A 14,005-nucleotide genomic window follows, 5' to 3' on the forward strand; every position below is an offset into this window, starting at 1 on the left:
TATGAATGAGGATCATCCCTGTCATAGCCTCTCTCTGGTTTTGAACAAGTTGGAATAAGTTAACTTTTGGTTTAAAGCGTTTGTTGTGTAGTTTCATCTTACATGTATGTATGAACAGTAGCTATGATGGGAGACGAGGGGTTAACACAATAGCCAAAACGTCAAATAGAGAGAGAGAAAGAGTGATGCAGGGAGGAATGTGTGTGTGTGTGTCTGCATTCCTGTGTGTGTGTGTGTGTTTGTGTGTGTGTGTGTGTGTGTGTGTGCCTGCATTCCTGCATATTATACTGGAATGGCTGGGATTCCAGGACAGCTCCAGTTCCAGCTGTTGTGTGGCTGGTTGTTCCGCTCCCATCCTGATGAGGGATGTCCTAACAGGTTTACTGGGGCTCTGGGGAGGTCTCCACCACTCACAGGTATATAAACTAGATACTAGATCACCACGCTCTTAAAAATAAGGCAACTCTGGTAGGCTTCCCACTCCAAGGTTATACTGTATCTATGCCACTGTCCTCTTGGCTTGTTCTTCAGGGGTTTAAGCCTGGGGTGGCTGGTAATCAGTGGTGTAGTAAACAGTTTACCCACTTTTTTTACCCATCAGTTTACCCACCTTTTGCAGAGAAATGCATTGAAAGAATAGGAAGTGCAATTTTATTGAATTAATTTGTACATGATATGTTAAAAATATTAAATATAGCCAAATAATGTTTATCTCTGATGAGTAATGCATTGGTGCAAGACGCAAGTGAATGGAATGCGGTCTGCTAAGATAATCAAATACATCTGTGGCTCTTTGTGACGATACTAAGGTTGAGTCTCTCTGTCATATTTGTATTCACTGCTTTTGTTTCTTTAGGCCCATATATTAATGGTCTCAGACAGGTGAGGAGAAGATCAAGCTATTCAAGAGTGACTGGCTGTTACAGTGCAGCCTCTATCTCCACGTAGTCTGACTTCCTTCTTTCTAATCCATATCTGTGTGTGTGTGTGTGTGTGTGTGTGTAGGCTCTGTTGACTAAATACCACTGTACTGGGGGTACTGCTAAGAAATAGGGGGGTTAAAGTACAACTAGTCTGACTTAATTTCTAATCCATATCTGTGTCATGCTACCCAACACACACCTGAGGCTGTGAAAAAAACATTCCAGTGTGTGTGTGTGTGTGTGTGTGTGTGTGTGTGTGTGTGTGTGTGTGTGTGTGTGTGTGTGTGTGTGTGTGTGTGTGTGTGTGTGTGTGTGCGTACGTGCCCTGACATCTCGCCATAATCAGCCTGCTACAAATCATCTTCTTCCAAGGACAGAGCCTCTACCCTGCACACACACATCACACAATTCTGTTGCTATGTCACTCCCTCTAGTATGAGGAATTGATGAATAGCAGACAGGCAGACACACTCACTAACACCCATACACACACAGACACAGACACACTCACTAACACCCATACACACACACAGACACAGACACACTCACTAACACCCATACACACACACAGACACAGACACACTCACTAACACCGATACACACACACAGACACAGACACACTCACTAACACCCATACACACTCACTAACACCCATACACACACACAGACACACTCACTAACACCCATACACACACACAGACACAGACACACTCACTAACACCCATACACACACACAGACACAGACACACTCACTAACACCGATACACACACACAGACACAGACACACTCACTAACACCCATACACACACACAGACACAGACACACTCACTAACACCCATACACACACACAGACACAGACACACTCACTAACACCCATACACACACACACAGACACAGACACACTCACTAACACCGATACACACACACAGACACAGACACACTCACTAACACCCATACACACACACAGACACAGACACACTCACTAACACCCATACACACACACAGAAACAGACGCAAGCGCTCACACAATCACACATACATACGCTCACGCATACACACGGACGCATGCACATGCACGCACACACACATACATAGAGACTGATGAATCGCAGGTGTCACCCTCTCCCCCTGCCTCAGATCGGCAGATTGCACAGCTCTGATTAAGGTCCCTGTGACATGTGTAATCTGATTCATTTCCCTGGGACACGACATGTTTAGTTCCTACTGTGAGAATTTAGGGTCGCAGATGCCATCTAAGGGGGAAAGGGAAATTCTGGAATCTGTAGGGCAAAGGCCCTTGAGGACTGAGGTAAACTGGCCAGGCTGCAGTGTTTGGAGTCTGACATGCGGGTACAGCTCAATAGTGTCCCCTCCTTCAGTTACACTGCACAGTGAGTTCAAATGAGGAAATGAGACGAGGAAAGGAAGCCATTTCAACCTATTGAGATACTCTTCTTTGGTATCAGGTCCCAGCAAGGTGGGGGAGTGGCCTGGGGGCCTCCAGGCACGCAAGTCAGAGTGGTCTGATATGCTCTGCTGGAACAGAGGAGTTGGTCGTCCTGAGAGGCGATGGGGGGAGGGAGGGAGGAGGGAGGAGTGTGTTTGTTCTTGGTTAGTAGTTAATGTGGCTGCAGATAAGAGCAACTGCAGTTTAAGGGGCTGGATGGGTGAGTGTCTGCCATGGATATACCGTATGTACACAACAAACCTGACCACTCCCATGTACTGTACCTTTAAATAGGATGGTTGTGTGTATGTGTGTGTGTGTGTGTGTGTGTGTGTGTGTGTGTGTGTGTGTGTGTGTGTGTGTGTGTGTGTGTGTGTGTGTGTGTGTGTGTGTGTGTGTAACGTGTGTAATGTGTGTAACGTGCGTGTGTGTCTGCGTGCAGGTGCATGTGTGAGCGTGTGTGCGCGTGTGTGTATTTGAGTTAATTAAAAGCATGTTGTGCAAAGCATGTTATCATTCATGATTTGCACAAGGTTTCCCAAGGGCAGGCAAAGCTCACCAGAACACTCGAATACAGTATATCATAGCCCAGGTAGTTATTATAGCAGAGTTGAGAGACTGCTCCTCCCAAGGCTTTTTAGACAATATTTGGGTATGGTCTATTTGACATGGCTTAGGTGGAGACATTTCCTTGTGTAATGTTGGTATCCTGAGATCGTGTGTTCCAAATGGGTGTGGGAGACAGAGTAAATAGCTGTGATACCTGCCTGTCCTCCCTTTAACCATAACTCTTATGCTGGAGTCAATTAAATGTGACAGCAATGATTACACAGTCTGTTTCCAAAATACACTACTATGTATGCACCCATCACACATACTTCTTATTCTGAAAAATGGAAGCATTTACTTGTGAGGGGAGTCGTAGTAGTAGTAGTAGCAGTATTAGTAGTAGTAGTAGTAGTAGTAGTAGCAGCAGCAGTAGTAGTAGTAGTAGCAGTATTAGCAGTAGTAGTAGTAGTAGTAGCACCAGTAGTAGTAGTAGTAGTAGTAGTAGTAGTAGTAGCAGTAGTAGTAGTAGTAGTAGTAGCAGCAGTAGTATCAGTAGTAGTAGTAGTAGTAGTAGTAGTAGTATCAGTAGTAGTAGTAGTAGTAGTAGTAGCAGTAGCAGTAGCAGTGGTAGTAGTAGTAGTAGTAGTGTCACGCCCTGACCTTTAAATGCTTGTTGTTTCTCTTTGGTTTGGTCAGGGTGTGAATTTCTATGTGTATATCTATGGTGTGTATTTCAATGTGGACATTCTATGTTTGCTATTTCTATGTTGGCCGGGTGTGGTTCCCAATCAGAGGCATCTGTCGATCGTTGTCTCTGATTGGGGATCATACTTAGGTAGCCATTTTGCCTACCTATGTTGTGGGATCTTGACTCTTGTTTGGCTTGTTTGTGTGTAGCCATTGTGAGCTTCACGTTACGTTGCTTTTGTTGTTTTGTCGTGTGTTAACTTAGTGAATAAACATGTATGCATTCCACGCTGCACCTTGGTCCAATCCTGTACTCAACGAACGTGACAAAAGATCCCACCACCAACGGACCAAGCAGCGTGGCCAGGAAAAGCAAAAAGCCTGGACATGGGAGGAGATACTGGAAGGAAAAGGATCATGGACGTGGGAAGAGATCCAGGATGGTATGGATCGCCTTCCTTGGGAGCAAACAGAGTGCGAAACGATGAAGGAGACCCGAGAGGCAACCCCAAGAAAAACATTTGGGGGGCACACGGGGTGGTCGACGAAGCAGCAGGAGGCCGTGAAAGGGCTGACTGTAGAGGAGGAGGCCGCTATTTTAGAGGTCCTCCAAGACCTGCGGATCAGCAGTTTGAGAGAGGAGGCCACCACATTACGGGGGATGATAGCAAGGATAGAGCAGGAGAGCTCCCTTCAAAAGGAGGCGCTGCAGGAGGCCCGTAGGGAGAAGGATTTAGTGGATGCACGGAGAGAGGTGCTGGCCAGGCAACAGAAGGAGTGTGTGTTCATTGAGGAACCAAGTTATGCGGAGATACGCACCTTCACAGCCCAGTGCGTCCTGTGCCAGCGCCCCGCACATGCCATGCGAAAGTGGGCATCCAGCCAGGACGGGTTGTGCCGGCTCAATGCTCCTGGTCTCCAGTGCGCCTTCACGGTCCAGTATATCCTGCGCCAGTCCTATGCACTGTGTCGCCAGTGCGCGTTCACAGCACAGTGTGGCCTGTGCCAGCGCCCCGCACGAGCCGTGCGAAAGTGGGCATCCAGCCAGGACGGGTTGTGCCAGCTTTACACTCCAGACCTCCAGTACGCCTCCACGGTACAGTATATCCTGCGCCAGTCCTATGCACTGTGTCGCCAGTGCGCGTTCACAGCCCAGTGTGGCCTGTGCCAGCGCCCCGCACGAGCCGTGCGAAAGTGGGCATCCAGCCAGGACGGGTTGTGCCAGCTTTACACTCCAGACCTCCAGTACGCCTCCACGGTACAGTATATCCTGCTCCGGTTCTACGCACTGTGTCACCAGTGCTCCTCCCCAGCCAGGTACGCCCCGTACCTGCTCCCCGCACCAAACCAGTGGTGCGTGTATCCAGTCCGGCGCGGCCCGTGCCTGCTACTCGCACCAAACCTGTGGTGCGTGTCTCCAGTCCGCCACGGCCAGTGCCTGCTCCTCGCACCAAACCAGTGGTGCGTGTCTATATTTCTGGTACGGCTGGTGCCAGAGCAGTCCGCTCCACCGGTGCCAAGTCCAGCTCCGGTCAGCTGCTCCACTCCAGTGCCAGAGCTGTCCGCTCCACCGGTGCCCAGTCCAGCTCCGGTCAGCTGCTCCACTCCAGTGCCAGAGCAGTCCGCTCCACTGGGGTCCAGTTCAGTTCCGGTCAGCGGCTCCACTCCTGTGCCAGAGCAGTCCGCTCTACCTGTCAAAGTGCGACGTGAATGCGGTAGGCGAAGTCAAACGCAGGACACCGAGCTACTGGAAACGTACTTTTACTAACAAAGTAACCAGAGTACAAAACAACCTCCAAACAGGGAGGAGAATACCCGCACAATAGCAACTGCCGAAAATGACGAGAACAATCAAACACAACACACAATGAACGACAGAGGGTTATATAGGGAATACAATACAACATAATAGGAAACAGGTGTACACAATCAAGACAAAACAAGTCAAACACAGAAACATAGATCGGTAGCAGCTAGTACTCCGGGGACGACGAACGCCGAAGCCTGCCCGAGCAAGGAGGAGGAGCAGCCTCGGCTGATTCCATGACAGTACCACCCCCCCCCCCCCTTGACGCGCGGCTCCAGCCGTGCGCCGACCCCGGCCTCAGGGACGGCCAGGAGGACGCGGAGCAGGGCGAGTCGGATGACTCCGGTGGAAGTCCCTCAACATGGAGGGATCTAGGATTTCCCTCCTGGGGACCCAGCACTGTTCCTCCGGACCGTACCCCTCCCACTCCACGAGATACTGCAGGCCCCCCGTCTGACGCCTCGAATCCAAGATGGAACGGACTGAGTATGCCGGAGCCCCCTCGATGTCCAACGGGGGCGGAGGAGCCTCTCGTACCTCACTCTCCTGGAGTGGACCAACCACCACCGGCCTGAGGAGAGACACATGGAACGAGGGGTTAATGCGGTAATTAATGGGCAGTTGTAACCTATAACATACCTCGTTCAGTCTCCTCAGGACTTTAAATGGCCCCACAAACCGCCGTCCCAGCTTCCGGCAGGGCAGGCGAAGGGGCAGGTTTCGGGTCGAGAGCCAGACCCGATCTCCCGGTGCATACACCGGAGCCTCACTGCGGTGGCGATCGGCGCTCGCCTTTTGCCGCCTGATAGCCCGCTGCAGATGGACATGCGCAGCGTTCCAAGTTTCTTCCGAGCTCCGAAACCACTCGTCCACCGCAGGGGCTTCGGTCTGGCTCTGATGCCAAGGTGCCAGGACCGGCTGATAACCTAGCACACACTGGAAAGGCGTAACGTTAGTGGACGAATGGCGGAGTGAGTTTTGGGCTATCTCTCCCCAGGGAATATATCCCGACCACTCCTCTTGCCGGTCCTGGCAATACGACCTCAGAAACCTACCCACATCCTGGTTCACTCTCTCCACCTGCCCATTACTCTCGGGGTGAAAACCTGAGGTAAGGCTAATCGAGACCCCTAGACGTTCCATAAGCGCCCTCCAGACTCTAGAGGTGAACTGGGGACCCCGATCAGACACTATATCCTCAGGCACCCCATAGTGCCGGAAGACGTGTGTAAACAGGGCCTCAGCAGTTTGTAGGGCAGTAGGGAGACCTGGCAGGGGAATGAGACGGCAGGCTTTAGAAAACCGATCAACAACGACCAAGATCGTAGTGTTCCCCTGGGAGGGGGGAAGGTCCGTGACAAAGTCCACCGATTGTGGAACGGGTAGGGGTTGTAACTTCCCCCTGGGCAGGTGTCTAGGCACACCGAGCAGGAGGAAACATAAACCCTCACGTCCTTCGCTAAAGTAGGCCACCAGTACTTCCCACTAAGGCAGTGCACTGTCCGACCAATACCCGGATGACCAGAGGAGGGTGACGTGTGAGCCCAGTATATCAAACGTACTTCCGACCCTCTGGACACTGTGGAGAAGTGGGATCGGAACGTAACACCCGCTCGATTTCCGCATCAACCTCCCACACCACCGGTGCCACCAGACAAGACTCCGGGAGTATGGGAGTGGGCTCAATGGACCTCTCCTCTGTGTCATATAGTCGGGACAGGGCGTCTGCCTTAGCGTTCTGGGACCCTGGTCTATAGGTGAGCTTAAATACAAAGCGGGAGAAAAACATAGGCCACCTTGCCTGGCGAGGGTTCAGCCTCCTCACTGCCCGAATGTACTCCAAGTTACGATGGTCAGTCAGAATGAGAAAAGGGTGTTTAGCCCCCTCAAGCCAATGTCTCCACACCTTCAGGGCTTGAACCACAGCTAGCAGCTCCCTGTCCCCCACATCATAATTGCGCTCCGCCGGACTGAGCTTCTTAGAATAGAAAGCACAGGGGCGGAGTTTAGGTGGCGTACCTGAGCGCTGAGACAGCACAGCGCTGATCCCAGCCTCGGAAGCGTCCACCTCCACCTGGAATGCCAAAGAGGGATCCGGATGCGCCAGCACCGGAGCCGAGGTAAACAGGTCCTTCAGACGTTTAAACGCCCTGTCCGCCTCAGCCGACCACTGCAGGCGCACCGGACCCCCCTTTAGCAGAGATGTAATGGGAGCTGCTACCTGTCCAAAGCCCCGGATAAACCTCCGGTAGTAATTGGAAAAACCCAAGAAGCGCTGCACCTCCTTTACCGTGGTGTGAGTCGGCCAATTACGCACGGCCGAAACGCGGTCAATCTCCATCTCTACCCCTGACGCAGACAACCGATGTCCCAGGAAGGAGATGGACTCCTGGAAGAACAGACATTTCTCCGCCTTCGCATACAGGTCATGCTCCAACAGTCTACCAAGCACTCGACGCACCAGGGACACATGCTCGGCTCGTGTAGCGGAGTATATTAGAATGTCATCAATATATACCACTACACCCTGTCCATGCAAGTCCCGGAAAATCTCGTCCACAAATGATTGGAAGACTGAAGGAGCATTCATTAAACCGTATGGCATGACGAGGTACTCATAGTGACCCGAGGTGGTACTGAATGCTGTTTTCCACTCATCTCCCTCCCTAATGCGCACCAGGTTGTACGCGCTCCTGAGATCATTCTCTCACACTCTCTTTCTGTTGCTATCCCTCCTCTTTCTCTCTATGTTTCTACCCCCTCTTTTTCTCTCTATGCCCCCTTTTCTCTCTCTCTCTTTCTACCCCTATCACTTTCTCACCCTCTTTTTCTTCCTCCCTCCCTATCTCCCTATCACCCTCTTTTTCTTCTCCATCCGTTCCTGTCCCCCCGCGCGGGGTTGATGACGTCCAGTGAAACTAGAGCCTGTGGAGGGAGACCAGACAGAACAGGCTCAGGAGAGCAGAGCAGGGTGATAATCCCTCAAAGGCATCCCCAGAACTTCTTGTCCCCAACATATCCCCAACACACATATTTATATTACACGCACATGAGCACAAAAATGCTCACGTACAAGTGCATGCACACACACACACATACTGTATATCTAAAACCATCCGTGAACTTTACACAAGTGCAGCTGACAGACAACAGTGCAGCAGATACTTGGTGAGCTAACCTCAGAGGAACGTGGTGTGCCACCAGGGTTAAAGTGCTCTCTGTGTACCCACCGGCATGTTAGTTCTTCTTATAATATCAGCAGCAGCAACAACATGACAAATAGAACCTATAGGCGATCAATTATGGTTGAAACCATTATGCCAAGTCCATGAATAGTCCAACAGTACCTCAACATAGATCACTCTTGGAAGAAGCAAACATGCGACATACACTTCCTCTTCAGACCAGCCTAAATCCCATCAAAATGGCATTCTTATTCTGCTCATTCCTTCATCCATCACAAGTCAGCAATCATAGTTATCCAATGACCTGTCACCTCAGGACACTGGGTAAAAAATGATTGTGAGGATTTAGAATAGCATGCAGCTGGCCACAGTGTAGAAGCCTTCAAAGTGGCTATTGTTATAATATACAATAGTACCCCAAATTTCAAAATCAGTATAGATGAAGGGATGGAAATAACGAGTATTATCCCAGAAATAAATGGGACTGAATATACTCTGGAGACCAAACATGCTCAGGATGAAGGTACTGTAAACACAACATATCCCCTAGCTTAACGGACCGTCTTTGCATTCAACATTGTTTGACTAGACAACTGGCAGGCTGCAGGGTTCACAGGCGGGCCTGTAGGCTAATAGGGCTAACATGTACAGTGCACGAATATAAACGCCTCAGCTCTCAGTAGGCTAACTGACTCAGAGGTGATGTGCTAAGGTCTGGGATGAGACGGTTAGCAGGCTTAACCGCACCATGCCTCTATCCATATGTCTAATAGGCCCACGAAGCACATGGACTGACTCCACTGTAGTATGTAGCCTCTGAGAACCAGCAAAGGCAGAGGATAATGTAGAGCAAGGTCTTGTGCAAGGTCACCAAGAGTATGCTGACTAGAGCTACATTAGGCACTGAAGGATAGGCTAGGACTCCTATTTCTACAATAAAGTGTGTGTACTTAACACTTCAATGGAATGTGTGACATGGAAAACTGGATAATATCGCCTTCATACATATGTCCGCTGTCCAATCTACCCGTGAACAATCAACACCACCAATGAGAACATAGACAAGTGTATATTTTCAAGCTTTTTAATACAAACTTAATAAATGATCAGTCCCGCTTAACATGTAAGACACTGACTCCAAATACTTTGTTATACCGTTTGTTTTTATCAAGTATTGCACAATGTAGGTACAAAATTAATATACGATTACATTTTGTCCATAATATAGCAAAAATCTTTAAACTCTTAACAGAAAATACAACTCTTATGTTTCTCAAAAAATCAAATATTCTTAAATCCCACCACTACGGAATATCCTGTACACAATCTTTAGAATAGTCAATGTTTTTTTTTAACATTATTTTTGTAGTTTTTTTTTTTTTTTTTGAGGGATTCATTTTACAATTTCAATAAAAAAAAAGAACAAAGTCGCTGCAGCCATCACGGATCACTGTAGTAGTAAAAAGATATAAATGCAATACCATGTCGTAGAAACAATATATACTCTGATATTTTACAAACTCTGTACTAAATTAAATTATACAATTAGAAAAAAGACCAGGAAATCCCACTTATTAATGCCAATCCTTGGAAAATTGGCGGTGTCCAGTTAGTTACATCTTAAATACTGAAAGAGGCCATGACTTGTATTGTTTTTCTTCATTATCTTTAAAACAGTCACGTAAAAAATAATTTCTGTGCTTGGTTGGCAAAAGAAATAATGATGCATGTCGAAGTTTAGGTAACCAAGCTTGGACATCTTGTACTACAAGCTTCATTGTAAAAAAAAAAGAAGATATAACTCAAGGGGGCAAAGTCGTTTCACCCTCAGGCTCATGCACTTGGACTTGTTGTCGACTGTAAGATCTGTGTACAAGTTACTTTCAATTTTTCCTGGAAATTCTGTTTTCTTATGTGCGTTTAGTCTTTTTTCCCATATCACATATCTCTAGTCGTTTCTGTGTAGTAGTACTGTAGTATTTTTGTGTACTAATTGGCCATCACTGGCTGGAATTGCTGGTTCGAATACTGCATGTTGTTCAAGCTGAAATTCAAGCCGTCCATGAGGGACTTGTCGTTGAGGCCTCCGTAGGCCGCAAACACGTCAAAGGCATTGCTGTACTGCAGCGGGCTGAGGCTGAGGGAGCTGTCACCGGGGAATAGGGCACTCGGGCTCCCCTGGCCCTGGAGGTTGGGGAACACAAACTCCTTGGCGTTGGGGCTAAGGGCCGAGGCCTTCTGCTGCTGCTGGCCCAGGCCCAACCCGTAAAGAGAGTGCATGGAGGTGGAGATGGCTTTCTGTTTCAGCAGCGTGTTCACATTCAGGCCCAGGTTGGTGGGCGAGGTGCGGGCCACCTTCTGGCCCTGCCCGCCTTGGCCGGCGTTGCCGCTCTGGTTGTTGCGACCGCTGCTCTTCATTTTGGTGGAGCCGAACTTGGTGGCGGCGAAGGTGGCGGTGGTAAAGGTTAAAGGCTGGGTGGAGCGTGGCATGAAGGTAGGGCTGACGGCGGCCGAGTGGCCGAAGGGAGGCGAGGGCGAGCTGGAAGTCGGAGAGGGGCCCACCACAGGCTCGCTGATGGGCATGAAGACCTGGGCCTCGGGGTTGAAACTGTTCTTGATCTCCTTGTCCAGCTCCAGCCCACTGGGGCTGCTCTCATTGCTGTCGTCCACGTAAAGCACCTTGACGGGCCCCTTCTCCCCGATCTGGTAGGATACCTCGAAGGGGTCGATCCACACGCTGAGGTCCTGAGGCAGATTGTGGCGCACGTCCTCAATGTCCAGGCCACTCTCTTTGGCTGCTTTCTCTACTACCGGGTCCACCTTCTCCCCTACGTGGATGCACCTGAATCCGGAGCCCTTGTATGGCTTGTCTGGGTACCAATGGCCCTCGTACTTCCCCTTGAGCTGCCTCTCCAGCTCCTCGCCGAAGATGTTGACCCGTCGCCGCGGCAGCTTGTTGTACAGGTAGGAGATGACGAAGTTGAGGGCTACTTGGATTTCAAGCTGCATAGCTGGCTGCTGAACTGCTCCGGGTGCGAGTAGAAGAGGTGTCGGCAGCTGCGTCCTGTTGGGTTGCTTTATGTGTCCGTGGTGGGTGGCGTAGGTGCTGCCCAGGCAGGGTAGGGTGTGATGGGTTGGGTTGGGTCAACGCCAGGCAAAAGGAACTAGAGATTTGTGGAACTGCTCTAAAAACAAAAGTGCTGGTTGCAGAAAAGAAGCGTTCTTCCACAGGTTGAGTGATCCTTTTTCCTGAAAAAAAAAGAAAAAACAATTAGCATATTGTTCAGACAGATATGCAAAACAATAACAAGACATTAAAAGGCATGAACAATTCCTCCACTAGATATCAACCTTGTAAAGAATTAGCATTACTGAAGCAACATTTTGTAAACAGGCAAAGCTGTGGGTGGCAATGTCCTCGCCTACTTGACTGAGATTGAGCCTACTACTGTAGACTTTGTAAAGGAGCGCAATAAAATGCCCTTTAAACGTTAACCCTTTACTTCCTGAGGGAAACATCTAGAATTGAATTGCGGTCTGTATGAACACTCAAATCAACTAGTATGCTATGACGGATCAAGCCGTCACCTCTTCTCTGTCTAGGTTCAAGTTAACGTTTATTTGTCACATGCACAGGATGCAGCAGGTGTAAAATATTAGTGAAACGCTTACTTACAAGCGCTTTCCCGAACAATGCAGTATTCAGTATCAAGGTCTATAGCCTGAATCATCTTTAAACAATGCAATGTCACGCCATTGAACAGAACGACTAGTTTATAAATAGCCATGACAAGCAAGGTAGTGAATTTGTCTGAATATCTACAACTCAATATGAAAAAACTAAAGATTTCACAGTAGATGAAAACGCATTCATAATGTTAGAAATCTCCACGCAGAAAGAGAGATGTGCTGTTTTCCCCTCGCGAAGCTATAGAGGAGCACTAAAACGGATCGTGTTACATAATAAATAGTTAGGCTCGTTACAATGTTGCCAACGTCACAAGAGTCGCGGTTACATTCGGAAAGGCATACTGCACTTTTTTTATACAAAACAGTTACATATTAGCAATCAGGCTGGCGATAGAAAAATGTACTCTGTAAATATTGTATCAGATTGGCGGCTCTCAACTCCCACTACTTGGTAGGCGGATTAAAATGTAGTAGTGAACGTCGACTAGGCGAGGCAGGGGATATGAGGGTTAGGTGTTGCTATTATCGGAACAGTGTCGAAATAAACGGTTTAGCGAAATGTAACTAGTCTATTCATTTAGGATATGGCCAAGTAGAGAAGGAAATGCAAAATACGCTGTATCCAATAAACGATCACACAGTCATTAAGAAATAGACGGTTTTCTGCCCAACAGCGGATGGTTTTGTTCCACTTGATTTACTATTCATTCTTTCCGACGTGGAGACTTGATAACCGGGCTAAAATAAAAAAGAGATGAACATAATTCCATGCATAGCCTATTGCCTCGCCGCAAGTTTCTTCTTTCAATAATGTGACAGTCAGTCTTGATAGTCAAGCAAATGTAGAGAACGATTTAGCTGATATCCCGTATTTTCTCTCTCTCTCTCACACACACACACACGCGCTTCAGTTAGTCTACCCCTCCCTAACTTCGGGGACTGACGCAGCAAATCAGCTTGATTAAAATCCCCTGCGAAATAATCTGGGGTAAATAGTTAATCATCAAGCAAACTAGGCTACAGTTGATTGACGGATAACCAATCGAACACGCAAAGAGTAATTGAGCCAAAAGCAATACTTACTTTTTCGTACAAAATAAAGATTCTCAGTAGTTTTGAAGTACCGTTAGTGCAAATAAAGTGTAGAGTAGATATACATACTTTCTTCACATAGAATATAATATGAACATAAAAAAGTATTCCAGTACGTGTAGACGTCGATAAGTTACCGTTATATATTTTTTGCTTTAGTTTCTATTTTTAGGTTGTTTGAGGTTGTCCCCTTTCAGCAGGCTTGCAAAATTTCTCCCTTCTACCTGGGAGTTTTACAACTTCGTCCCAGTCTGCTGTCATGCGCCTGTATTTATAGCTTTCCTCCGCCATGGGCACGAGGTAGGCGTTGATGCAGTTTCAGAGGTCAAAACAATAGGAGCACCATATCTGGGCCTGCAATTGGTCAGGTTGGGGAATCCAGCCCGCTGGAAATGTACAAACTCGCAAGTGTATTGGTTAGTTCTAATGTCAATCCAAGCCATAAAAGTGAAGAGACGCCCATAACAATAACATTTGCGTCACACTTTACCTTGGTATCCTCTGACAGCAGACAAAAATACGTTGATTATGAAGTCAGACATAGGCTAAGTTATTTAATTAGCATATAATAGCTTTTGATTATGTATTTTCAGCGACGCATGGTTGATAGATTATATGTATTTGC

At 48.1% G+C, this 14,005-nt stretch overlaps 1 protein-coding gene across 1 annotated transcript; it reads right to left on the bottom strand.

Annotated features, from left to right (window-relative positions):
• Positions 1 to 9,668: 9,668 nt before the first annotated feature.
• LOC121551404 (protein Tob1-like) lies at positions 9,669 to 13,631 on the bottom strand. Its single transcript, XM_041864042.2, has 2 exons — positions 13,372 to 13,631; positions 9,669 to 11,847 (listed from the first exon to the last, which is right to left on the bottom strand). Exon 2 carries the CDS (start codon positions 11,605 to 11,607, stop codon positions 10,588 to 10,590), a length of 1,020 nt encoding a protein of 339 aa, XP_041719976.1. The 5' UTR covers positions 11,608 to 11,847; positions 13,372 to 13,631; the 3' UTR covers positions 9,669 to 10,587.
• Positions 13,632 to 14,005: the final 374 nt, after the last annotated feature.

The sequence above is a fragment of the Coregonus clupeaformis genome, chromosome 35 (genome assembly GCF_020615455.1).
Source record: "Coregonus clupeaformis isolate EN_2021a chromosome 35, ASM2061545v1, whole genome shotgun sequence".
Taxonomy (NCBI): Eukaryota; Metazoa; Chordata; class Actinopteri; order Salmoniformes; family Salmonidae; genus Coregonus; species Coregonus clupeaformis.